At 50.4% G+C, this 24,973-nt stretch overlaps 1 protein-coding gene and 1 long non-coding RNA gene across 3 annotated transcripts in view; one reads left to right on the forward strand and one right to left on the reverse strand.

The window, feature by feature from the left end:
- Positions 1–18,976, reverse strand: part of SPSB4 (splA/ryanodine receptor domain and SOCS box containing 4) — a 90,388-nt gene extending 71,412 nt beyond the window's left edge. The window contains exons 1-2 of the mRNA XM_069564038.1: positions 18,279–18,976; positions 3,459–4,305 (exon numbers count right to left, since the gene is read on the reverse strand). Of these exons, the coding sequence (XP_069420139.1) occupies positions 3,459–4,152 (694 nt within the window). The 5' untranslated portion in view covers positions 4,153–4,305; positions 18,279–18,976. The remainder of the gene's footprint in view (positions 1–3,458; positions 4,306–18,278) is intronic.
- A 65-nt stretch (positions 18,977–19,041) lies between these two features.
- Positions 19,042–21,577, forward strand: LOC138443494 (uncharacterized). Of its 2 annotated transcripts, none has more exons than XR_011258230.1 (2): positions 19,042–20,146; positions 21,312–21,577. It is a non-coding gene; the product is annotated as an uncharacterized lncRNA (long non-coding RNA). The 2 variants fall into 2 exon arrangements; XR_011258319.1 differs by having other exon boundaries at positions 19,155–19,751.
- The last annotated feature ends 3,396 nt before the right edge of the window (positions 21,578–24,973 follow it).

A 24,973-nucleotide genomic window follows, 5' to 3' on the forward strand; every position in this document is an offset into this window, starting at 1 on the left:
TCTATTGAGGCCACTTTGATTTTTATCCTTAGGTGAACCCCTAGACCTGGCCCAGCTCACCTAGTTAATCGAAGCAGTGAGCAGCAGTCGCTGTGGGCTTGCTCTGTGCTGGCGAGCTTTACCACGGCTGTTTCACAAAGGAGAACACTGAGGTCCACAGGGAGGAGGTAATCCTTGTCCACGGCCACCTGGTGAATGCTGGGGCCAGACTCTAAGCCCATCTTTTCTCCCCACCGCGATCTTGTGGGGAATCAATCCATCCCAGAGAGGAACTCCGGCTGCCTCTCTGCTCCATAACCTCTCTGTGACTGCAGTCCCCTAATCCACTGGTCAGGGCTGAACTTGGGGACCTGCCTTCATGTCCACAACCAGTGTTGCTCAGACTTCTCCTCATACTCAGAAATCCATCTTGGGTCACCCTACCTGCCTAGGGACTCCCTAGGGCCAAACCCCTTTCAGTGTCCAGGAATCCACTGGACTTCAGCCCAGGTTACTAGCTACAGGCATTGCACAGTCCCCTCCCCACCAGTCCCTGTCATACTCCCCTCGCCCTGTCCTTTGGTGGTCCACCCTATAGTCAGGTCTTGCCCCATTGACCATCGGTCTTTCAAAGCCCAGAAAAGCTGAGCTCCCACTTTGGGAATCACACCCTGCCCAAGATAGAAAACATCACTCCTATCTGAGAAGAGGCCAGGATCACAGTACTCAAGTCAGTCCTGTTACCCAATGGGAAATGCCCAAGGCTCATATGACATGACATCCCGGCCTCCCTTTGCCTCCTGGATGGGCATTCTAGTCTCTGCCAACTGGAAAAAAATCACTGCCAAAGGGGAGGATGGAACATTCCAAGTTTCAGTCTCACCAAGCACCTCCAGCTACCTGAAGGATCCAAAAGCCCCAGATGTCAGGACACAACTATCCTTTCCCATCCAGACTCTGCCCTCAGCAGAACATCAAGGTCTGCCTGCTCTTGATCCTATCCTGCATGGGGGAGCCACTAGCTGCAAAAATTAGCACCTTAGCTTGTAGCTAAAAATGAAGCAGCAGGTAATACCCAAGTGGAATCAATACCCAAGGGAAAGCCCACCTTGGGGGCCCAATTGTTGGCTCAGGTAGTTCTGTTGGCTATCAATGCCAGGCTTTCATCCCTGCTATCATATTATTGGTGCCACTGCATGAGATTTCACAGCAGCTATGAAAGGGACCTGACACTGTTCCCTTTTACAGATGAGTAAAATGAGCCCTGAGGCATTAGAGCGGCTCACCAAAGACATAAAACCCATAAGCACTGAGGATGCAGTGGGAAGCAAGGCGTGTCAGAACCCAGAGCCTTGGCACATCAAGGCCATCCTTCTAGTCCAGTGAGCAGTTCTGGCAAGTAGATTTCCCAGTTCCATTTCACAAGAGTATTTGTTAACAAAAATAAAATTTGCTGTTGCTGTTGGTTTTCTCAGCACTGGGGTTTGCCTGGTTACCACGTCACCCAGCATTCTCCACTAGGCACTGTGGTGACTAAGCTAGCCCATCTCAGGACAAATAGTCATCCTTTCTTTAACCAGTCAATCAGAGAAAAAACAGAACAACACTTTGCCATTCAACGTCAATCTTAGTCCAACCACCACGGAAATGAAATGTGAGCAAAAGTGTTGCCAATTAGACCACAGAGTAGAACACAGCAGCCACTTCCTGGTGGCCTATCACCCTTGAAAATGGTCAACCCACCCTAGCTTGAGTCAATGTCAATTTTACTTGAGTATAATCTTGTCCTTGACCTCTTTTCTGGAGTGTCACTCTCAGTCACTCAGCTAAAGTGGGGAGCACGGGAAAAGAATGGGCTTCAGAGCTGAGAGAATTAGGTAGGCCCGGGTTCTTGTTCTTGGTAAGCTCCGCTCTTCAGTTTCCTCTTCTCTAAAAGGGGGCAGTTATATCTCTGGTTTAAAGTCAATAAGCTGGAATTCTGGCTTTAAATGCCCACCTCAGGAGCTTCATCAGGGGTATAAGTCAAGTGGATAAGGTATGTGCAAGCCCACAAGTGCCTGACTCCAGGCTCCACTCAGCAGGGATTCAACAGGGGGCAGACAGCACCTCTGTCCAGGGTCCACCCTGCCTGAGTGACTCCCTCGTAAAATTGACAACCGTTTTTGTTACCAGGGTTTTAAGCTAGCTTCACAGGATGACTGTGTATATTAAATGAGAGAAGGCCTTAGAGGTGTCAGGAGTCAAACCCAACAGCCTGTGGGCTTACCTGCAACCTGCAAGGGAGTTCTATTTGTCTACACAGTGTCTTTAGCAACTGCCAACTTGAAAAATGGGAATAGTTCGCACAAAATATAGATTGCTGTGTCCTCTGGAAAGAAGTCAGAAGATTCCAAAACTTTTGGCTCTCATTCCCATGAGGCAATAATCACTGAGATGCCCCCTTTAAGAGATAGTTCAGCAGGAAGACCTAGATTTGAATGTTCAGCCCCTACATATAGCAGGTATTCAATAAATGATAGTTACTATCAATACTTATTATTTATCAGTAACTTGAGTGCAAGAGATTCAAGTGCAGAGACTGTCTTCCACTTGTCTCTCTTCTCATGCTGTGAACTTGAAGCCAGGTACACAGGAGACATCACTTGGCACAATTCTTACAGAGACTGGCTTCTCTGGTGGCTCAGACGGAAAAGCATCTGCAATGTGGGAGATCCGGGTTCAATCCCTAGGTTAGAAAGATCCCCTGGAGAAGAAGTGGCAACCCACTCCAGTACTCTTGCCTGGAAAATCCCATGGACAGAGGAGCCTGGTAGGCTACAGTCCATGGGGTCGCCAAGAGTAGGACACGACTGAGCAACTTCACTTTCACTTTACAGAGACTGAAAGGTTTGTGACTAGCACCGACAGTTCTAAGCACTCTCCTAAGCACTTCATGTTCATTGTTGTTCAGCCGCTCAGTCACGTTCGACTCTTTGTGACCCTACAGGCTGCAATGTGCTAGGATTCCCTGTCCTTCATTCTCTCAGGGAGTTTGCTCAAGCTCATGTTCATTGATGTCATTGGTGGTGCCATCCAACCATCTCATGTTCTGTTGCCCCCTTCTCCTGCCTTCAATCTTTCCCAGCACCAGGGTCACTTCACATTATTATTATCTTATTTGATTTCTCATAATAACCCTGAGCTAGATTACTATCACTGAGTCACTTCTGCAGAGAGGGAAACTGAGGCACAGCCCAAGATCACCAAGTGAGCAGAAAAAAGTCAAGATCCAAACCCAGGAGCCTGGCCTCAGGGTCCACATCCTCACCACCAGTCCGAGCCACAGGATGATCCCAAGTGCTGCCGGCGGATGGGGCCTCACTGCTTCCCCTCCGCCCCCACCTCCCCTCCCTCTCCAGCTCCACTAGGGACTGGCAGCTTCTGGACCCATCCCTGCCCGGCCCCCACCCCCACAGTCCCCCACAGCAGGCTGCACTTACGGTCAAGGCCATTGATGTAGCGCATGGTGACTTCGCAGTGGCCCCACACAGCACTCACCACCGGGTAGAGCTTCTTGCCCTTGAGGCCACGGAAGGCCACGCCCAGGTACTGGCCGTCCACTACGAAGCTGAGTGTGCCCTCATCCATGTCCAGCACCACGAGCAGTGAGTCGGGCAGCGCAAAGGCCTCCTCAGGCCCCAGGAATGCGGGGTAGGCCACGCCGGGCCGGTTCTTGCCATCGTGGTAGAGGCGGCTGCGGCCCAGGTCCCAGCCCCAGGACTCTGCGTCGCTGCCCACCAGCGCGGTATAGCCCACTGAGTGCAGGGGGGCCCGTGCTGTGGCCACGCCCACCACCGCGTGCGTGCCCCGCTGCCGTGCAGGCCAGTGGATCTGCCAGGCGTGCAGGCCACGCGCGTGGCCCACCTTGCCGCGGATGCCATCCGTGCTCTGCGCCACCGGGTGCCGGTGGAAGGTGAGCCGGTCGTCATCCTTGACGAAGACGTTGAGCGAGCGGTCCTCGGGGTTCCACGCGTGCCGCAGCTGCACCGCCAGCCCCGCCGCCGGCATGTCCAGCAGCTGGTCCAGCCGCGCCGGCCGCCCCGGCTCCTCTCCCCGCAGCTCGCGCTTGGCCGGCCGCAGCGCCGGCTCCCGCACCTCCACCGACTTGAGGCTCCCCGAGAGCTTCTGGCCCATGGCTCACTGCCGGGACGGGGCCGCTGCAGGCCACCGCTACCTCCTGGGAGCTTCCACTCCCCGCAGCCAGGGATGGGCCACGGGGCTGGAAACCAGGCGTCTGGACCGGATACGCCCACAGCCTCCACGGGGCTGGGGCAGGGAACCAAGCTCCTGGAAGGAAGCAAAGGACACGGGTTATAACGGCAGCTTCGACAGCCATCTATGCCCATGCCTTCGCTGGGCCCTGGGCATGCATTCATAATAATAACTAATGAATAGAATGATATATGGCACTTATCTAAAACTCACCATTTGCCAGACACTGCTCTAAATGATTCACATTTATTAGCTCATTTAATCCTTAAGCCCTCCCAAAAAGACATTCATTATTATTCCCATTTTATAGATGAGAAACACATAGGTCATAGAGGTGGTAAGTAATTAACCAACATCCCACAGTTAAGAAGGGGCTGAGCCAAGATCCACACTGAGGCCATCTGGCTTCAGAGTTTGTGTTCTGCTCTTGGAGAAATCACAGGCTGTTTTATTTTAGAAATAAGGACTGAGCCCAGAGAAGTTGTGATTTGCTCAAGATCATAGAGAACCCCAGTGTACTTGGTCCCAAGAAACAAGCCCTGTGCCCTAGGTAGGGGGAGCAGGGTGCTCAAGACAGGGGCGTTGGAGATGTTTAGGGTGTGGTCCATTGGTTCCTATCTTTGGCTGCCCTGGGGAGCTTAAATAGCATTTAAAGTGCAATCAGGCTTGAGAAGCTAGACACTGAGCAAAGATCCACCAAGGTCACCCAGGGACATGGACAAGGACATAAGGCAAGCATCTGAGGATAGGGTGAAGTCTCCATGGTAAGGTGAATTGGAAGCAGGGTGATGAGAGAGCTGGTGTTCAGGCTCTGGAGCCAGAAAGAATTATACGTAAATCCCTCTCTCCATCTCTTAGCTGTGTGTCCACAGGAAGGTTCTCTTAGCCTCTCTAAGACTCCAGTCTATAAAATGGGGACAAAATATTCCCTCCAAGTGGTATGGGAAGCTAAAAGACAATATCAGAAGCCAAACCTGAGACTCTGCTGGCAGATTTTCCTTTCTGGCTCTATCGTCTGGACATCTTGCATGTACCACTTCCCTTTGGGTGGGCAAGCTCTGTCTTTGGGTATAAAAGCCCCATTAACAGCATTGACTCTGGGCAGCTTCCTCTGAGACAAGACCCTGGTTTTCAGGGAGGAGAACCTGGCCACCATCACTAAGAGACCAGCCAGAGTTCAGGGTTCTTGGGGTGTTTGGATGGACCCTGGGTGTGGGGAAAGATGGAGAGCTGAGCCCTGCAGCCAATCTAGAGCAAAGCCATGTGTCTTCCCCTCCCTGGTCTGAGAGTTGCTAGGTTCAGAACACTTTCCCCTGAGACAGACCAGGAGGCAGACATTTCCCATGCCCTGCTTTGCCTGGTCATGCCGTCGCACACAAATAGCGGTACAGTCCCAGCCAAAGTGCCATACAGCACTGGCTGCAATAGTGTGCATTGCTTTTTTGAACCTTCCAATTTTATTCTCAGCTCCTATTTTCTTTCCTTTCTATTGTCAGACCCCAGCTTCAGCTCATGCCAACCTTATCCAGAGAGCTCTGGCTAATGTTTAATCTAAGGGGATACCAGCATACGTAAAAATATGCAACACTAGACATTTCTAAGAGAGCAAAATAGTTACTCCTCTTCATATCCAAAATCACCCAAAATAAAGGAGAAAGAGAAACAGGGATGCAGATTCTATCTTCAGCCAAACCAGAACACATTTGTAATCCAAACCACAACTTATAAGGAAAGGCTGCCAAAAAAACGATCAAGGGCTGCCAAAAGCAGTGAAGATCAAAGGAGGTATGAGTAAACACCTACAGAAGACACCTGTTGCTGCAGATAGCTGATGAAGATGGCAGAGTCAGCCAGTAGCTGGCACTCCCTAAAGAAGGAAAACGAAGATTCCTAATCAAGACCAGTGGGTACAGGGTGTGTGGTCCAGTGATGGGATCTGCCTCTGACACTATAGGAAAAAAGGAGGATGGGACTAATGGAGAAAACTACCGTCCACCATCTTCACAGGAAGCAGTGTGCTATGAGGCAGAGTAGCAGAAGGGCCTGAACTGCGGGAAGCCCATGGCTATAGATCCCTGCTGACTGGGTGGAAGCTAGAAAAAATCGTTGCCACAGGCATGTGAACAAAGTTACCACGCACCAGGAAGCAATCCTGCTCTCCTAAAATACCTCATGGCACTTCCTCTACACACACCGCCTGCAAAACGCTGATCAGGAAGGTTCACCTCTTCCAAAGAGAAGCAGCTCATGACATAGTCAAAGATACTGGAAAAGAAAGAAATGAGGAAAAGAACAGGAAAAAAGATGGCAAACCAAGAAAACTCACCAGAAAAAAGCTGTCACGAAACAGATGAAAACTGTGACCAAATTTGTAAACTAATTTTGTGATCACTTATTTCATAAGGGAGGCAACCAGTACAGCCTTCAAAAAAAAAAAAATTAAATACATTTTACACAGTTCAAAGGCAACCTCCAGAAGAACTCAAAATAAAACACAAACCTTCCAAATTGTCATAAAAAACACAGCACAAAATAAAACAGACCATACACCAAAAGATTTTGTTTTAAAAAGCAATAGAAGAAAAAACACAAAAGACATAAAACTAAGACCAAAATCCTATATATATATATCAATGAATGGCCATAGGAAACTCCTAAAAAGAAAAGATTTTAAGGATTTTAAGGTAACAAGACAAAACCCTCAACCATATGCCGCGTTTAAGAGACACTCCCAAAACAAAGTAATTCAACAATGTTGAAAATAATAGGAAAAGCAAATATATACCAAACAAGTGCAACCTCAAACTAAGCAGGTACTGAAACCTTAATATTAGGCTGCGCTGCTGCTGCTAAGTCACTTCAGTCGTGTCCAACTCTGTGCGACCCCATAGACGGCAGCCCACAAGGCTCCTGTGTCCCTGGGATTCTCCAGGCAAGAATACTGGAGTGGGATGCCATTTCCTTCTCCAACTAAAGTTAATTAAGGGCAGATGATTTTAAATGAGACAAAGAGCACTTTATAACAATAAAGAATATAATCCGCAATTGAAGACTGACTATGTTAAATAACAACACCGAAATTCAAAACAAAAGCTACAGAAAATACAAGGAAGATCAGATACCCAGTAGAGGCAGATGATTTTAATTCACCTCTTTTAGCTCATGACAGATCAACTGACCAAATTAAGTAAAAACGTAGAAAAACCAAAATTACATAATAAGACAGATTTAATTTATGTATAGTAGCAGTTAGCGGAAGAAGTTTAGTTGTTAAGTTGTGTGCAACCCTTGTGACCTCCTGGACTGTAGCCCACCAGGCTCCTCTGTTCATGGGATTCTGCAGGCAAGAATATTGGAGTGGGTTGCCATGCCCTCCTCCAGGGGAGCTTCCCAGCCCATGAACTGATCCCATGCTTCCTTCATTGCAGGCAGTCTCTTGCATTGCAGGTAGATTCTTTACCTCTGAGCCACCAGGAAAGCCAATTAATGTATATGCATTCCTAAAAGAGTTCCCATATATTAGGCCACAAATAAAATCTCTCCCCAAAAGCAGAAATAATATAGAATCTGATAATACAGAAGCTGACTTTATTTTTCTGGGCTCCAAAATCACTGCAGATGGTGATTGCAGCCATGAAATTAAAAGACGCTTACTCCTTGGAAGGAAAGTTATGACCAATCTAGATAGCATATTCAAAAGCAGAGACATCACTTTGTCAACAAAGGTCCAACTAGTCAAGGCTATGGTTTTTCCAGTGGTCATGTATGGATTTGAGAGTTGGACTATAAAGAAAGCTGAGCGCCGAAGAATTGATGCTTTTGAACTATGGTGTTGGAGAAGACTCTTGAGAGTCCCTTGGACTGCAAGGAGAGTCAACCAGTCCATCCTAAAGGAGATCAGTCCTGGGTGTTCATTGGAAGGACTGATGTTGAAGCTGAAACTCCAATACCTTGGCCACTTGATGCGAAGAGCTGACTCATTTGAAAAGACCTTGATGCTGGGAAAGATTGAGGGCAGGAGGAGAAGGGGATGACAGAGGATGAGATGGTTGGATGGCATCACCGACTCAATGGACATGGGTTTGGTTGGACTCAGAGAGTTGATGATGGACAGGGAGGCCTGGCGTGCTGCAGTTCATGGGGTTGCAAAGAGGCAGACGCAACTGAGCAACTGAACTGAACTGAATACAGAAGAAAAGCTAGAAATTAATCCCCAAATTATGGATGACAAAATTCTATCTTTGGACATTTTAAAAAACTCTATTTTAAACAACTTGGATCAAAAAGAGACCTACATAAAAACTGAAGAGTATCTAGAAGATAAAATATAGAAAACATTCCATATCTTAGAATCTGAGGGATCCTATTAAAGTAGAGCTCAGAGGAAATCATGACTGGTGTACTCATACTAGTGCATGAAGGAGAGTGAAAATATATAAATTAAGCATAATAAAATAGAAAAAGGTGTAATAAAAACCCAGGATTTCCCTGGTGGCTCAGTGTTAAAGAATCTGCTTGCCAATGCAGGAGACATGGGTTCAATCCCTGGGTCGGAAAGATCCCTTGCAGAAGGAAATGGCAGCCCGCTCTAGTCTTCTTGCCTGGGAGATCCCATGCGTGAGGTCCCTGGTGGACTGCAGTCCACAGGGTTGCAGAGTTGGACACAATTTAGCAACTAAAACACAACAAATTGAAAGAACAGAGCCTCTGGTGGTGCAGGACTATAAGCAGCTCTGTGGCCCACACAGGACATTTCTAAGGAAAATGGCTTTATCCTTATGTATACTATGCCAACTTTGGAGAAGCTGAAGAGACACCTTTGCTGGGTTTGAAAGCAGTCACTTTCAGGTCATGGAGGTCTGGCTGCTCTCCTTTCTGGCCTTGAAGCCTCTGCCCCATTAGCGGCAGGTAGGGACCTCAAAAGTTGCTCCCACTGGCAATAGTGAGGTGGACACACAGCAACCCCTTTGCTGCTCCCCACAAGACAGGACCAAAGCAGAGTGCTCATGTCCACTAATGGTCATTCACTAAGGACAGCTAGTGACAGCACAACATAACAAAAGGCAGGGTTTCAATCCCTTCCTGTCCACTGGGCCCTGCGTAAGGGCTTAACCTCTCTGAGACGCACCTGAAAAGCACTCTATGGGCTAACCTTGCCTGTCTTTGCAAGGATCAGGGGAGACATCTGTCTGGAATGGCACAGGTACCTGGGAGGCACTGGGTGAATGGCACATGCTTCTTTAAATTGTGCATGTCCTCTGCCCTAGCCATTTAACCACCTGAATGCATCCCAAGGCCTTCCCTGGTGGCTCAGCGGTAAAGAATCCACCTGCAATGCAGGAGATGTGGGTTTGATCCCTGGGTTGGGAAAAGCCCCTGGAGAAGGAAATGATAATCCACACCAGTATTCTTGCCTGCAGAGTCACATGGACAGAGGAGCCTGGTGGAATATAGTCCATGCGGTCTCAAAAGTCATGACTAAATTCGAGCACTGAACTTGAAAAAGCTGGTGTTCCCCCTTGAAGACCCTGCACAGCCAAAAATAAAAAGCCAAAAAAAAAAAAAAAAGGATAAAGGGCATGCGCTAGGATTTAGCTACAGAAGCAAAGGGCAGAGTGGTTCATAGCAACAAAGGACAGAGATCAGTGTAAATGCTCACAATAGGAGGTTTTGACTTTCTCTCCGGTGCCCAGCTCACAGCCAGATCCACTCTGCCCATACCTGTCCAGCACCCAAGTGGGACATTCCCTCTGCAGTTCTCACTCCAGAGAAGTTCCAGCTCCTACAGTCTCCTACAACTGTGACTGAACTAACAAATGAATAAAAGAGGGGCTGAGTTACTTGAGCTTATTCCCATGGAAGCTGTCAGAGGCAGAGGTCAGGATCAGCATGACCAGCTAAAAACAGGGCCAAGGCCAGAGCTGAGAGACAGAAAGTTACTAATGCAAAGTCCCAACCTCTAAACCAGGGTGACACATCAATCTTCATGTCTTTATCCATGTACAGTTGGGGCCCCAGACCTTCCTTCCTCACCTTCCCAATCCTGCCTGAGAGCCCCACCTCCTCCAGGAAGCCTGCCCTGATCCTCCTGGCCTCTAGGTGCCTGTCCCTCCTAAGTCAGCCAGGTCTTTCTGGCCCACTCTCCTAATTTTTTTTCTACCTCGAGGGACATTGCTCTGGGGACAGGAAGCTTTCCCTGGGCTTCTTCACAACCCCCCTCCCCTCTCCAAGCACATATACAAGCACGGTGCTTTGAAGACAGGGCAGAGTACATGTATGGTGTGAAGAGGAGATTCTGGCCTTCAGCAAGGTCTTGCTTTCTGTTCTCTCTAGAGGATTCGGCAGGAAAAGGTCCAGAGCTGGAGCCAGGAGGTGGGAACACGGGGCCTCATTCCCCACTAACACAGTCACCATCTCTGAGTCTCTGAGCCTGGGTCACATCCAGTCTGCCCCTTGTTAGATACTGCTGTGCTCCCTTCCTGCTTCCAGCCCTCATCTATTCATTCGACAAAGACTTGGTGGATGGCTGCCACGTGACAGGTTCTTTACTGCTGAGAGCTAGGGGCATGCAGTAGTGGCCAAGTCAGGCTCAGCCCCTGCCCCCTCTCTCCTCTCATCTCCACCACAGCACGTGGCACTGGACTAGGCGTAGACGAGATACAATAGGGTCTAACTCCCTGGTAGGAGTAACATCAGCTCTCAGCCAGCAAGCGGAGGGCATACTGAACAGTGCCTCCGTCACATTTCCTCAAACCAAACTTAATTTCTTAGGCCGTGCTTGAATGGGGATGCTTAATGACATTATCCAGAAGGATCCGCCCCGGGGCTTCAGTGATGGCTGAGCAAGAAAACAAAAACTCAAATTGTCAGTTGCCCTTCCCAGGACCCTGGCGGATGTTGCAGCCTGAGAGGGAAATGAGGAGACACAAAGTGTGGATGTCTCACTTCGTAAGGAGCCTCAGCTATTTGCAAAATGTGATACTCAAGTCTTCAGAGGCCCAGGACCCCAAATGCCATTCTCGGAGTCTTGTCTGCTGGACTTAGTCAGGCATGGGGTCTGCCAGGAGACAGGACTGCTGCAGGATTGATGATGACTGGGTGAAATGCCCTCCCCTCAATGTGGCCTCTGGCTTTGGACTTGCTAGGGAAGGGGCTGGGGGTGGATTTCATTCCTTCATTTAACCAGCAGTAACCGTGCCTCCCTGGAGATGTGAGGCTTCAGGAAAGTGTAAGACCCGATCACTTCCCGTCCAGCAGAGCTCAGAGGGGTCAGACTCAGTGACAAGTCGAATAATGACAAGGACTATAAGAAGCAGTGCAGTTTGATACCACTTGAATCCCTATAATAGACTGACTGTTGCTTTCAAACATATACGACAGCCCTTGTGAAATGCAAAGCTGATCTAATCATATTCCCTGCTTAAAATCCCCCATAGGCTTTCCAGGGCTTTCAGGAGAAAGTACAAACTCCTAACCCTTGTTATTGTTGTTGTCTAGTCGCTAAATTGTGTCCAACTCTTTCATAGACTATAGACCTCCAGGCTCCTCTGTCCATGGGGTTTCCCAGGCAAGAATCCTGGAGTGGGTTACCATTTCCTTCTCCCAGGGATCCTCCTGATCCAGGGACAAACTTGCTCTCTCCTGCATTGACAGGCAGATTCTTTACCACTGAGCACCCAGGGAAGCCCCTCCTAACCCTTCCACCCCACAAAAGCTCCACAATGCTTTCTTGGCCCTTCTCCCTCTATGAAGCCCCTCACAGCATCCCCACTAAGCTGTGCGAATTTCCCCACAGGCACCACAGGAGCACACACACTCGTGTCCTGAACCTCTGCTGCTTTCACTGGTTCACTCTCCCTTGCATACCCCTCCCACATATACTCACCTGGGTAATTCATTCAACTCGGGTATCAGTGCCTCTGGGGAGCTTATGATCCAGTGCTTTGAGAGCCCTGCACCTGTCTCCATCACAGACTTATCACTGATGTCTCCTCAGCCACCTCCCTCCCTCTGAGACGGGGGACCACTCAAGAGCAGGGGCTGGGTCCGCCACCAGAGTCCTCGGGACTCTGCCGGGGTCTGGCTCAGAGGGAAAGTGGTGGGTGCGAAAGCATGAGCAAAGAAATAAAAGCAACCTGCTGCCTCGGAGAGAGCCTCCACTGAGGCATGACAGAGAGAGCAGAGCACCGTGAGCTTGGCCGAGTCAATTACTTACATCTTCAGCCCTCAGTTTTCACCTTTGCCTAATGGTGCCAATGGTACCTACTTGGACCTGGTTCGACGGGGATGTTCCTAAGATTTTCTTGGTATAAATATTAAGCAAAGAGGCTATTCTATTAAAAGGTGCTCCTTGAGAGTGAATCTGCCAATAGTGAATGAGCCAAAGAACCCCCAAGCTTTTATTCACTGGCATCCATTAGCTTTTCTCTCTGTAGATATGCATGGAGCTTCAGCAACACTTGGCTGGGGCAGGCCCTTTCTTACCAGGAGCTCACAAAGAGAGCCATCTGTCCAGCTCCAGGTGGAACGGTCTCACGCCCGTCCTCCGGGAGCATGAATCAATGAGGCTTCCCTGCGCCTCTGCTTCTTGTGGGGTTTCCATGGGAATCCTCCCACGCGTGACAGAGCCAGGAGCCCCCAAGGCGGAAGATCAGGCTGTCAGTCAGCAAGGAGCGAAGGGGATGGAATGAAGAAGGTTTCCTAGGCAGTGACCAAGCCAGCTTGCTCTGCAAGGTCATTTGAAAGAGACACACCTCTAAGGCAGCGAGGCCAGAGGCCTTACATCCAAGTGCATTCCTGGCAGGGTCCGGTTCCTGCTCCAACTGCCCCTGTGCCCCAAGCATGTGTGGGCGGCTCAGTGGGACAGCTGGCCTCTGTGAGGCTGCGGCAGACCTACCTAGGAGAAAGCGGCTGGGGGTGCGTGAGGCATAACTGGACCCTCAAGGAAAACCTTCAAGGAAGAAAACACAGTGACCTTCATGTCTAGCCTGTCATTTATCTCCCTAACCGAACTTTGCTCGCTTGGTATAACTGGTTGTCTGAAATCTCAATGCCTGAATGAAAACGGAAACTGCATGCCCCAGGCTTGGTCAAGGAGATCATGATAGGAACCTGCTGGAATTTCTGAAGGTCCTTCTGTTAAGCTTCAGGTGTCTCTGGGGGCATTTTTGAGATACTGGGTGGGGGTGGGGGGCGGGGCGTGACTAGAGAGGAAGAGGGGATGGAAGGAAATGGGGAGACAGGGAGACCCAGAAAGAGAGAGGAGAGACAGGGTGCCCTAGGGAGCAGGGAGCCGCTATGGCCCCAGGAAGCCATGTGACGTGGCACCTCACAGAATGTGGCTGACGGGCGAGACGTCTCTGTGGACAAAGCCACAGACTGGTTTCTGGAGAAGGCAGAGCTCCAGGCTCACCCATCAGTGACTTTTCACCTCCCTGAAAGCCTGGTGGAGGACTTGGGAGCTGCTCTGAGCCCCTCCTTCTGCGCACACTAGCACACAGAGGTGCAGAGCTCCGGGCAGTTTCCTGCAGCCTTTCTGCTCCCGGGTGCACCTGGCCTGCCTCATAAATGGGGCTCCCCCACTGCTCGCTCTCTGCGTGCCTCTTCTTTCTTGACTGGCATTCCCAGCCCTCTGCGGATTCTCTCAAACTGGGTCTCCAACCCTGCTCTCTCTCCTCAGCACCAGACCCACCTACACAGAAGCCTCTGGCCACCCCAGATCACCCCAGACTAGCTGCTCCTTCAAATGACGCTGTAAAGCCAGGTGGCCTCTTTCCCCGTGGACACGCCCACCCATTCTAGATAGCAGACACTGTGGCTTAGGGGCTGTAGGCACCTCAGAATCTACACGCCCAGGGCTGAAAGCAGCCTCTTCCTTCTCTGGCAAACCCGGTTCCTCTCTGCTCATCCTCTTTTCTGCCGTGGATCTCCCTGTCTCTTGGTCTCCCTCAGGGCCTTCGGCTCTCCCTTAGTTCAGATCTTGCCTGGATTACTGCAAGGGTCTCCCAGTGGTGCCCCAAGCCATCATCTATGCTGCCACAGGGTAAATCTGACCGAGGCACCCACTCACCTTTTGTTCAGTTTTCCTGGTGGCTTCACCAGGGAGAAGCTGTACCCCTTTCCTTGGTACATAAGAATCCCCAACACCTGTCCTTGCTTATTTCTCCCATACCAGTCTCCCAGCACGGCCCCCATCAGAGCATTCACAGTAGACTCCTCTCACAAAGCCTATCCTGCCCATCCTTTCTCCTGGGGGCCTTCTCACCTTCCCTGGCCTGACTGATATTCATTCTCCTCATACTTCCAAGTGGGGCTGGGCACCCTCTGTGGCATTCCTCCATTGCCCTGTGCTCTTATCCTGCATCCCCAGCTGTCTTCTGTGCCACCGGCTCTGTTTCTTGCTGGCGAGGCCAGCGCCTGCCCACCCAGCCTCTACCTCCTACCAGCACCTGCTACCTCTGGCTGCATCGGGCTGAAGAAGACACTTCCACTCCATACCTCTTGTACAGTTTGCCTTTTTTTTTTTCTTTTTTTCTTTTTTTTTTTCAGTTTGCCTTTTTTAACAACAAACAACATTGTTCTCTCATGATTAAAGTACACATTTTAAATGGGGATTAACTCAACATGCATAGCAAAAAAATCACACGCAGTCCATACCGGCCAGGAAAGTTCTTCTGAGGAAGGTTCATGATACCTGATTTGGGTCTTCGATCCTCTTTCCCAAAGGACTCAACAGAGATGACTTTTCCTACAGCTTCAGAACAGATACCTTCTGTGAGCCTTATTTACGGACCATATTTTATTGAAAATATTTTACTTAAAATGTGTTGCTGGGGACTTCCCTGGTGGTCCAGTGGTTAAGAATTTGAGCTCCTAATGCAGGGTACCGGGGTTCAGTCCCTGGTCAGGGAACTAAGATTCTACATGCTACAACTAAGACCCAGTGTCAAATAAATATTTTAAAAATAAAGGACTTCCCTGGTGGTGCAGTGGGTAGCCATCCGACTGCCCATGCAGAGGACACAGGTTCGAGCTCTGGTTGGGGAAGATTCCACATGCCAGGGAGCAACTAAGCCTGTGCGCCACAACTACTGAAGCCGGCGTATCTAGAACCTGTGCTTTGCAACAAGAGAAGCCACTGCAATGAGAGTACCATACCAAGAGTGGCCCCCACTCACTGCAACTAGAGAAAGCCCATGCAAAGCAACAAAGACCCAGGGCAACCAAAAAGAAATAAGTAAGTAATTTAAAAAATAAAGGTGTTGCTGTTTTATTTTTTATTGTTGATCTTTCTTGCCAAGTGTGTATGGTTATGTTCACATCAGTTGTGTGTATGCACTTAGAGTCAGGTACCTCCATACCCTCTGATTTTCTGCACCCTGTGGGCTGTTCTAGCTGCGAGGTTGCCTGAGACCCTTCTTTCCTGTACCAACAAAGAAGGAGCCCTTGAAGACCCTGGCTATGTAACGACGTCAGGCATCACTCTCTCTGGGAGAATCAAGTAGCCCCTGTAGGGTGAAGGGAACTAGGTCTTTTCCCAAAGAGGAGGGGAACTCAGCACTGGCCCAGGTCTTGGCCACTTTCTGGAGTAGAGGTGAAGCTCCTTAAGGACAGGCCTGTCCAAGTGAGGAGGAGCCAGGTTTGATAAAAGCCAAGGAAAAAGTCTTTGAAGTGTTGGAGCAAAGCCAAAAAGGTCAGGGGGTAGAGGTTAATAAGAGAGGAAAACAGTGAAAAAGGGGTGAAAGGAGGCAGGAACCAGACCTGTAAGTCTTTGGAGGCACCTTAATCTTACTCCTGGGCAGCCTCAAGGAGATTCTAAGACTAGGAGGGATTTGATCTATCTTATATTTTTAAAAGATGTTTCTGATAAATAATAAATATAATAAATAATAATAATAAATAATCTTATTTGCTAATGTGATATGCGAAAATTATCTTGTAGTTTGAACTTATTATAATAAATAATAATAATAAATAATCTTATTTGCTAATGTGATATGTGAAAATTGTCTTGTAGTTTGAACTTGAATTTTGCTTATTCAAGAAAAATGAGGTAGAGCAACTTGTCATATGCTTGTTATTTCAGTTTTACTTTGTGCATGTGAACCATGAATGGTCTTTTTCTTGTTGACTTAAGGACATTTTTACGCATTAAAGAAATGAGCCCTTTGTGACAAGAGTGACAATTCTCCCAGTTTGTCCTATCTTCACTGGTTCTGGTGATGTCCCTGTAGATTTTCTTCTCATACAACTGAGTTTACCAGTCTTTTAAGCAAAACAGAAATACAGCCTGGAGAGATATTTGAGTAGAATGGTCAGCAAGCAGAATTTTGTTTGTTGTTTGCCTAAGGTGGTCAATTCCTTTTATTGGTACTTTTAAAGGAAGTTTGTAAAATGGAATCTATCAGAGGGTTATGTGTCTCAGGAGGATGGTGTCTTGTGTCTCAAACATCTTTCTATCAAGCTACCAACACAGTGTCTTTCTACAAACTCCATTAATCAGCAGCACTCTTTGAAAAATGGAGTTGTGGAGGATGAAGAAGGATCCCCCATCAGTCTCATTGACAGAGACTGCAGAATTGGGTTGGAGGAGACGGGCATCAAGGGGGAAAGAGAGGGAGAGGCGGGAGAGATGTGTTGCACAGGCGCTTCTTCCTTAGGTGCAACGACCGCCTGGAGGGGGGAGGGGCGGGCAGCTCCCGTATTCTCCTTTTAACAGCGTTTCCCCCAAGCTCAGGCACGTCTTCCTGATTTATGCTCATCGATTGCAGGAGGACGGAAGGTGGATGGAGGATGGAGGCTCTGATTCCTAGAGAGGAGAGAACTCCTTCAACCCCTAAACTCCCCCAGGAGGAGGCTGGAGCAGAGGAGGAAACTAAGCTGGGAAAGATTCGAGTACTTGTCCAAGGTCACACTGCGGGCTGATGGTGGAGGCGGAATTCGAACTCAAGCCTTATTCCAGAGCGCTCTCCATCTCCTAGCGCTACGGCCCACAAGTGCCCTCCTCTCTCTGCCAGTCCGCAAAAGCCCATGCTCCTCCATCCCGGAGGAGGGAGTGGTCACTCCCCACCCCACTCTCCCCTCAAGCCCTCTTCTCCCTCCAGGAAGAGGTCCTGGGCTCGGCGTCCCCTCCTGGCTCCGAGCCCGTGGCGCGTCTTGCGCTACCAGGGCGGACACATTTGCCGCGCTCCAGGCTCTGGCCTCCTCCCTTCTTCCCAGACCCCACCCCCCTCCCCTGCCCGTGACTCACTCTGCACGCGACCCCCTCCCTTCCAAGCATCGCCAAGTTTGTCTTCAAGCAAGGCCAGGAGCTGGCCCCAAGCAGCGCTCGGACTGGGCGACCAGCCTCACTATCCAGCGTCAAGAGTAAACACTAACAACAGCCCCCATTTCACCAGCACCCACTGCGTGCCAGGCGCTTCACTTCCATAGCTCTGAACTGCCCCCTCCCCCCAACCCCTACGAACAGACTCCTGGAAATTACTGTCCCCAATACATCGACGAAAGAACTGCTGCAGCTCCGGAAAGTTGGATGACACGCTTGGGATCACACAGCTAATAATAATGCTGGCTAACGTTTGATCGAGTGGTTCTTATGTGTCAGGAACAGGTCTACGTACATTACGAGGACCACCCCATAGATGCTTCTAAGAGCCCTATTAAAAGGGTACCATTATCACCCCCATTCTACGGATGAAGAAATCAAGGTTTGGCGCCTTGTCCAAGGTCACTCATTCAGTGAATGACAGATCATGGACCTAAACCCAGGCAGGGTGACTCGGGCGGGGGCGGGGGGGTAGTTTTTTGTGCTGTCTCTATTACGCAGAAAAGCAGCGGGCTTCGAACCGATGACACCAGGGGCCAGCCCCAAACGCCCAAAGGCAAACCAGCCAGCTCGGATTGCCACAGTCCGCAGAGAGGAATTCCCGGGGATCTGGACCGGACGCACGCCAGGAGCGCGGACTGTGGCCAGTGCCGGCCCGCACGAGGTCCGCTCGGCCAGACCTCGGCTCCCGCGCGCCTCTCACCAGAAGATGGAGAATACTCACCATAAAAGAGAGGGCAAGCGCCTGCCCTGGAGGAATCGCCAGCGCTGGCAGGTCCTGGACTCCGAGGAGAGACGTCTGCGGCCGCTGCCACCCGCTCAGGGGCGCCCGAGCGACCCCGAAGATGCCGGCTTGTTCCCCGGGGCCAGGGGCGCGTCCTCACGGCTAGAGCCCCGCAGCAGCGCCCCCTCTGCCCAGCAGGGTGGCCCAGAGTTGGAGCGTTCTTGGGGAAGTTGGCGCTCCAGCGCGGCGAGAGGGCGCAGGAGGTCGGGTGGGAGAGGGGAAGCGTCTTTCTGCGCGGATCCCGGGGGCGCGCCAAGGCCTGCGCTCCAGCGGTTCCTAAGCTCCGCGCTGGACCTGGAGGGCGGCGAGTCCCGAGCTCAAGGCGCACGGGCCGCGCCTCTGCCGCCCGCCCCTGGAGCGCCCGGCGTCTTCCCCCTCGCCCTGGGCGCACGCATTGGTGTTCGAAACTGGGGCCCGGGTCTGGGCTACGGTGCGCTCATCGCCCTCCCCAAGGGGCTGGGCGTCTTTGTGCACGGGGTGCGCCGGCAGCCGCGGCCAGCTCTGGATGCTGCAGCCGCCGCCGCCTCCCCCTCCTCCTCCGCCGCCGCCCGCTCCCCGCCTTCCCGGCCGGCCCAGAGGCTGCAGCTGAAAGCCGATCCGGCTGAGCTCATCCCTGAAGGCCACTAATCCAATAGCCGTGGAAGGCGCGGCCGCCGGGAACGCCCCTTCCCCCACCATCCCGCGCCCCGGCCCGTCCCAGCTCGGGCCGCTGCCGGCGCCGCCACCTTTCCGAGGCCACCAGCTGGCGGGAGAGGGAAGTGGAGCCCGCGGCCGCGTGCCGAGTCGGCGCGGTCGCCATTCACTCGCCCGCTAGCCCGCGCACTCCCTCACTCACGCACTCATTCATGCGCTCCCCCCCCACCCCCATTCATTCAAGCGCGCTGGGAGCGCCAGGGTGGGTGCCCCTGAGCCGGAGGAGATACACACAGTCATTCGACAGCTTTGCTGTCTTTACCCAACTCGTGTGGGAAATAGCAGCCGGGGAAAGAGCTTGGTTTAATGACCTCTTCCTCAGGAGCGTGTCTACACTTTATTTTTTAAAGATCAGATTCCAGCTCATCTTCTAAAGTCCAATTTCATACCTCTCCTGCTTCTCGGAGCCTTCCCCCGACCACTCGGGGAGCAAAGAGGTGTTTTTAGTCTGCCTGCTGCCAGGACTGGAGGTGGGCCGCCCGATTGCCCGTCTCGAGCGGAGGAAGAGGGCGTGGCCAGAGCGGAGGCCAAGAGGGTGCTTGTAGCATCTGTGCTCTCTCTGGAAAATTGACAGTTACTGGTCTGGGTGCCTTTTGTGCTCCCAGAGGTGAGCTTAGTTCATTCCACAGTGATCTGGTCTGACCTCAGCCCTCTCTATGCCGGATACTAAACGGCCTACGGGCAGAGCGCCGGTTCATCTGGGACACAGACAAGTAAAAGGTAACTCAACCTAGGGAAACAGATGGCAGCTTTGTCTGGGAAGGGCAATCTGGAAATGCTTCCTAATAGAGGTGGCTACATGAATTAGCCATGGAGACAGAAGGACAGGGTGGTCATCTGTCTAGGTACCTATCACAGCATGGAGCCTCCGGTATATACGGGAGTGTAAGGCGGCTTCCCTGGTGGCTCAGAGGGTAAAGCATCTGCCTGCGATGCGGAACACCCGGGTTCGATTCCTGGGTCGGGAAGATCCCCTGGAGAAGGAAATGGCAATCCACTTCGGCACTCTTGCCAGGAAAATCCCATGGATGGAAGAGCCTGATAGGCTACAGTCCATGGGGTCACAAAGAGTCGGACACGACTGAGTGACTTCACTTTCACTTTCAAACGATGAGGTAAGATGTGGCTGGAGGGATGGACAGTGGCTAGGTTCTTGGAAGTCAACTAGAGTTTGATCGTTCCTCAAGATTAGTTAAGGCCTTTAATCAAAGTAATGCTTATCATATTTACATTGTCCAAAGATCTCTAAGCGGAGTGAATGGATGGAGGCAAGCAAGCTTGGAACTCCTGATACAGTCCAAGCAAAAGAGGATGCTTCACAAACCAGTTTAGCCATTGGTCGGACAGCCAAAGGGGGTGTTGATCAAGTATTTATTTGCACTTATCCTACTGTTCTGTCATTGCCTGTTTGTACGTGTCTCCCTCCTAAAGCTGTGAACCCCTTCAAAGGGCAAGAATGCTTTTTATACGTGTCTGAATTCTCTATACCCACCTAGAACAGATGTTGAATAAATGTACTTTGAATTGACCTGAGTGGCATTCTGACCTGCACTCACATTTACTATATTTGGGGGGTCTCCACAGCAGTCCTTTCTATTCCCCATCAGGAAACTCCTGGAGCACCTACTCTGCAAGCTACTGAGGGGGCTATGGACACTGATGAGGGGCAAGAAAAGAAAATTTCGGGGAAAAGATACAGAAGCCAAAGAAGATTTTCGGTGGTTTCTCCACCTGAACCTAGTCTGGCTGACAGGGTGGGCGAGGGAGGGATATGCCCATCACTTACCCTCTTTGCTAGGAAATATCACAACAGCTCCAAGGACAAGATAGGGAATGAACAATGGTCACAGTTTGAGAAACTAATTTTTCCCTGGGGGCTCCAGATAGGTTCAACCTGCTGACCTCTCCAGATGTGCCTTAGGCCTAAAGATGTAGACACACCACCACTCCAAGTGATCCTAAAATACTCCAGCCCCTGTATACCAAGCAAAATGACTTGTCATTTTGGGAGAAGTCAGAATAGCCTGGCTGTTATTTAATATAACTTCATGTTGAGGTAAGTAGCCAATGTCTCCTGCAATCTCTGCCCCTTGGTTTCATACCCTTGTGTAACTACTCCGTTTAGGTGTGGCCGGCCTCATGGACTTGCTTCTCACCAAGAGAATAATGCGGAATTAATGGAAAGCCCAGCCAAGATTAGGTTATAAAAGATTGTGGCTTCTGCTTGGAGTATGCACACTCTGTCTTGCATGTTCGCTCTCTCTCTCTCTTTTGAATTAGCTCTCTGGAAGAAGCCACCTGCTATGTGCTGAAGCAGCCTTGTGGAGAGGCCCATGTGGTGGGGACAGAGACTGCCAACAACCGTGCGAGTGAACTGAGAAGCTGATCCCACCCTCCAGTCCTAGCTGGGCCTTCATACGAGAAGGCAGCCCTGTCTGACACCATGACCGCAATTTCATGGGAGACTTTGAATCAGAGAAACTCAGCTACACTGTGCCCAGATTCCTGACCACAGAAACTGTAAAAGAATAAATGTTCATTGTATTAAGCTGTTCTTTTTTGGGAGTAATCTGTTGTGCACCAATAGATAACTCATGCAAGATGTTCTTAACTACCCAAGGGCGATTCAAAAAACAAACCCTTGAAGAACTAGCCAGTCTCACTCCAAAGAAAACACATATTTCACAGGTATGGCCAGGCAGCCTTTGGGTTTCATTTCAATTCAGGCTCTTTGAGTCTTAGCTTTTTCACTATAAAATGGGGACAGAAGGATTTCCTGAGTATGGTTATGTGTTGTAGCATTTACATACAGAGTAGGTACTCAATAAATCTTTTTCTTCTACTTCTCAGCAGTAGACAAAGATCCGCAGCATTCTTGGAATTCTTGGGCTAAGGCAAAGTTAGGCCTGGAGCAGAAGTTCCATGGAGGGGCTGCTACTGTCAGGGGTCCAGAATCGCTGTTTATAATGCAAAGCTGTGGACTTCAGTGGTGGGCCAATATTTAAGAATCCACCTGCCAACACAGGGAACACAGGTTCGATCCCTGGTCTGGGAGCAGCTAAGCCTGTGGGCCACAACAACTGAAGCCCAAGCACCTGGAGCCCAAGCTCTGCAACGAGAGAAGCCACCTCGATAAGAAGCCTGTGCTCCACAATGAAGAGTACCCCCCACTTGCTGCAACCAGAGAAAGCCCTGGTGCAGCAACCAAGACCCAGAGCAACCAAAAAGAAACTAATTAATTAAATACACTTAATATAAAGCTGTGAACCCCACCACTTGCCTGCCTCTTTCTGCCAGCTGACTTGGAATCCACTTACTAGGTTTCAGCAAACATGGTCTCCTTCGCAGTGTCAACTGTAGTTTAACAGAAGTTGAGGGAAAACTCAGTCCTGAGAAATTCTGGCAAGTGAGGCTTGCTCCGAGGAGGTGTATGGCAGGGAGGACTATGCGGTGTGCAGCTGGCCTGTCTCCTGCCCTCCCTCAGAGGAAACCTCGTTTGAGCCTAGCCTAGGGCGTGGGACGTCCTGTCTGAGATTGGTCCCCTCAAGTGCTTGTGCTGGTATGTGTGTTAAGTCACTTCAGTATTGTCTGACTCTGCGATCCCATGGACTGTAGCCCGTCAGACTCCTCTGTCCATGGGATTCTCCAGATAAGAGTACTGGAGTGGGTTGCCATACCCTCCTTCAGGGGGTCTTCCCAACCCAGGGATCGAACCCGGGTCTCTTAAGTCTCCTGCATTGGCAGGCAAGTTCTTTACCACTAGCACCACCTGGAAAGCCCCTCTGCAGCTTATGCACCATTGTCTCCTTCCCTAACGGCTCTGCTTCCTCACTTCTGCTCTGCAGCCAAAACTGTCTTCTCAAAGTCACCCCTGCCACCCCTTTCAGAGAATGGCCCACAGGATGGTTTTCCCACTTCTTAGCTGAATCTGGCATGAGCCTCAGTTTCCTGCACCTTTGCTCCGGGCCAAGACACACCAAGACCCCCTGAGCTACTCCAGGGGGCCACGCTTCCTCCCTGACACCAGCCTTCGAACACGCTGACCTTGCTCCCTGGCACGGATTTTGCCTAGGTAACTCCGATTCTCTGCCTGTCTGCACGGCCTCTGTTCCAGGAAGCCTTCCCGACACCCTGGGCTCAGGGTCCGCTGTCCTGTGTGTGCCCTCCTGCCTGGTCCCCCCACCCCAGGGTCCCCATTCCTCTGTTGCTGCTGCCTCTTTTCTTGCCATCCTCTCCTCCCCCAAGATGTGAGCACTTCCAGGGCAGAGCTGTCTTTTTCTTCTTTATAGCTTTTGCACTCCCACCTCCCATCTCCATTTTCATCTCACTAATTTCTCTTCCGTTTGCATCTCACTAATTTCTCTAAGCTGCATGGTCCTCCCCAGTATCCCTCCCGCTGTGGGTTAGGGCCCCTTTCTCGGAGCCCCACAGCAGCTTGTTGTCTTCCCCCTGTCACTGCACTTTGCAAACCCTCTGGGAACTGTCAGACTCCCGCAGCACACAGTGGCTCTGCTAAGGGCACAACTGTGTCTGTTTCACCTCAGTGCTCCTGGCACTCAATTTAGTGCCAGGTATGCAACAGACAGCCAGTAGATGTTCATGGAAGAAGTGACAAAAGGCAGGGCAGAAAGAAGGAAAGACAGAGGCTGGGAGGAAGAAAACCTATCTCCATTAACCCTTCCTTCCTTCCTCTCTCTCCCTCCCTCTCTCTCTTTCTTTCTGAGATCAGTGCTGAGAACTGGATTAATCAGAGTCCTTGGTTCATGACACACTTTCATCATTAGCCCATGCATGGCCCTTATGTATTTGCACATGTGTCCATAATATTAAATATGTAGGCATGTGGTATCCAACCCAAAGCACCTGCATCTCCCATGTGCTACTATCCTAGCCCATCTTTCTGCCTCCTTGTCACATAAAACTACTCTTCTGATTGTTCAGTTCAGTTCAGTCACTCAGTTGTGTCTGACTCTTTGCGACCCCATGAATCACAGCATGCCAGGCTTCCTGTCCATCACTAACTCCTGGTGTTTACTGTACCCAAACTCATGTCCATCTAGTTGGTGATGCCATCCAGCCATCTCATCCTCTGTCATCCCTGTCTCCTCCTGCCCCCATTGCCTCCCAACATCAGGGTCTTTTCCAGTGAGTCAACTCTTCCCATCATGTGGCCAAAGTATTGGAATTTCAGCTTCAGCATCAGTCCTTCCAATGAACACCCAGAACTGATCTCCTTTAGGATGGACTGGTTGGATCTCCTTGCAGTTCAAGTGACTCTCAAGAGTCTTCTCCAACACCAGACTTATCATTTTCTTAGATTATTATTTTTTTAAAATATCTGTACAGTTAACCCTTGAACAAATCCAGGGGTTAGGGATGCCAATCTCCTCACAGTTTAAAATCTTTATATAGCTTCAGAGTTGACCTTCTGTGTCTGAGGTTCTACATTCAGGGGTTTAACCAACCACAGATCTCGTAGAACATATTTATTGAAAACCACTCACACAGAAGTGGACTTGTATGGGTCAAACTCAGGGGTCAACTCTGTGTGTGTGTGTGTGTGTGTGTGTGTGTGTGTGTGTGAATGTTCATTTGCTCAGTTGTATTTGACTCTTTGCAACCCCGTGGGCTGTAGCCTGCCAGACTCCTCTGTGGAATTTTCCAGGTGAGAATACTGGAGCGGCTTGCCATTTCCTACTCCAGGAGGTCTTCCCAACCCAGGGATGGAAGGAGAGTCTCTAGCATATCCTGAACTGGCAAGTGGATTCTTCACCAAAGTGCCACCTGGAAAGCCCAGTTTGTGTATATACATATATATATATGGTAGTGATGGTGGTTCAGTTGCTAAGTCCTGTCCGACCCTTGTGACCCCACGGACTGTAGCCCACCAGGCTCCTCTGTCCATAGAATTCTCCAGGCAAGAATACTGGAGTTGATTGCCA

Source organism: Ovis canadensis, chromosome 1 (genome assembly GCF_042477335.2).
Source record: "Ovis canadensis isolate MfBH-ARS-UI-01 breed Bighorn chromosome 1, ARS-UI_OviCan_v2, whole genome shotgun sequence".
Lineage (NCBI taxonomy): Eukaryota > Metazoa > Chordata > Mammalia > Artiodactyla > Bovidae > Ovis > Ovis canadensis.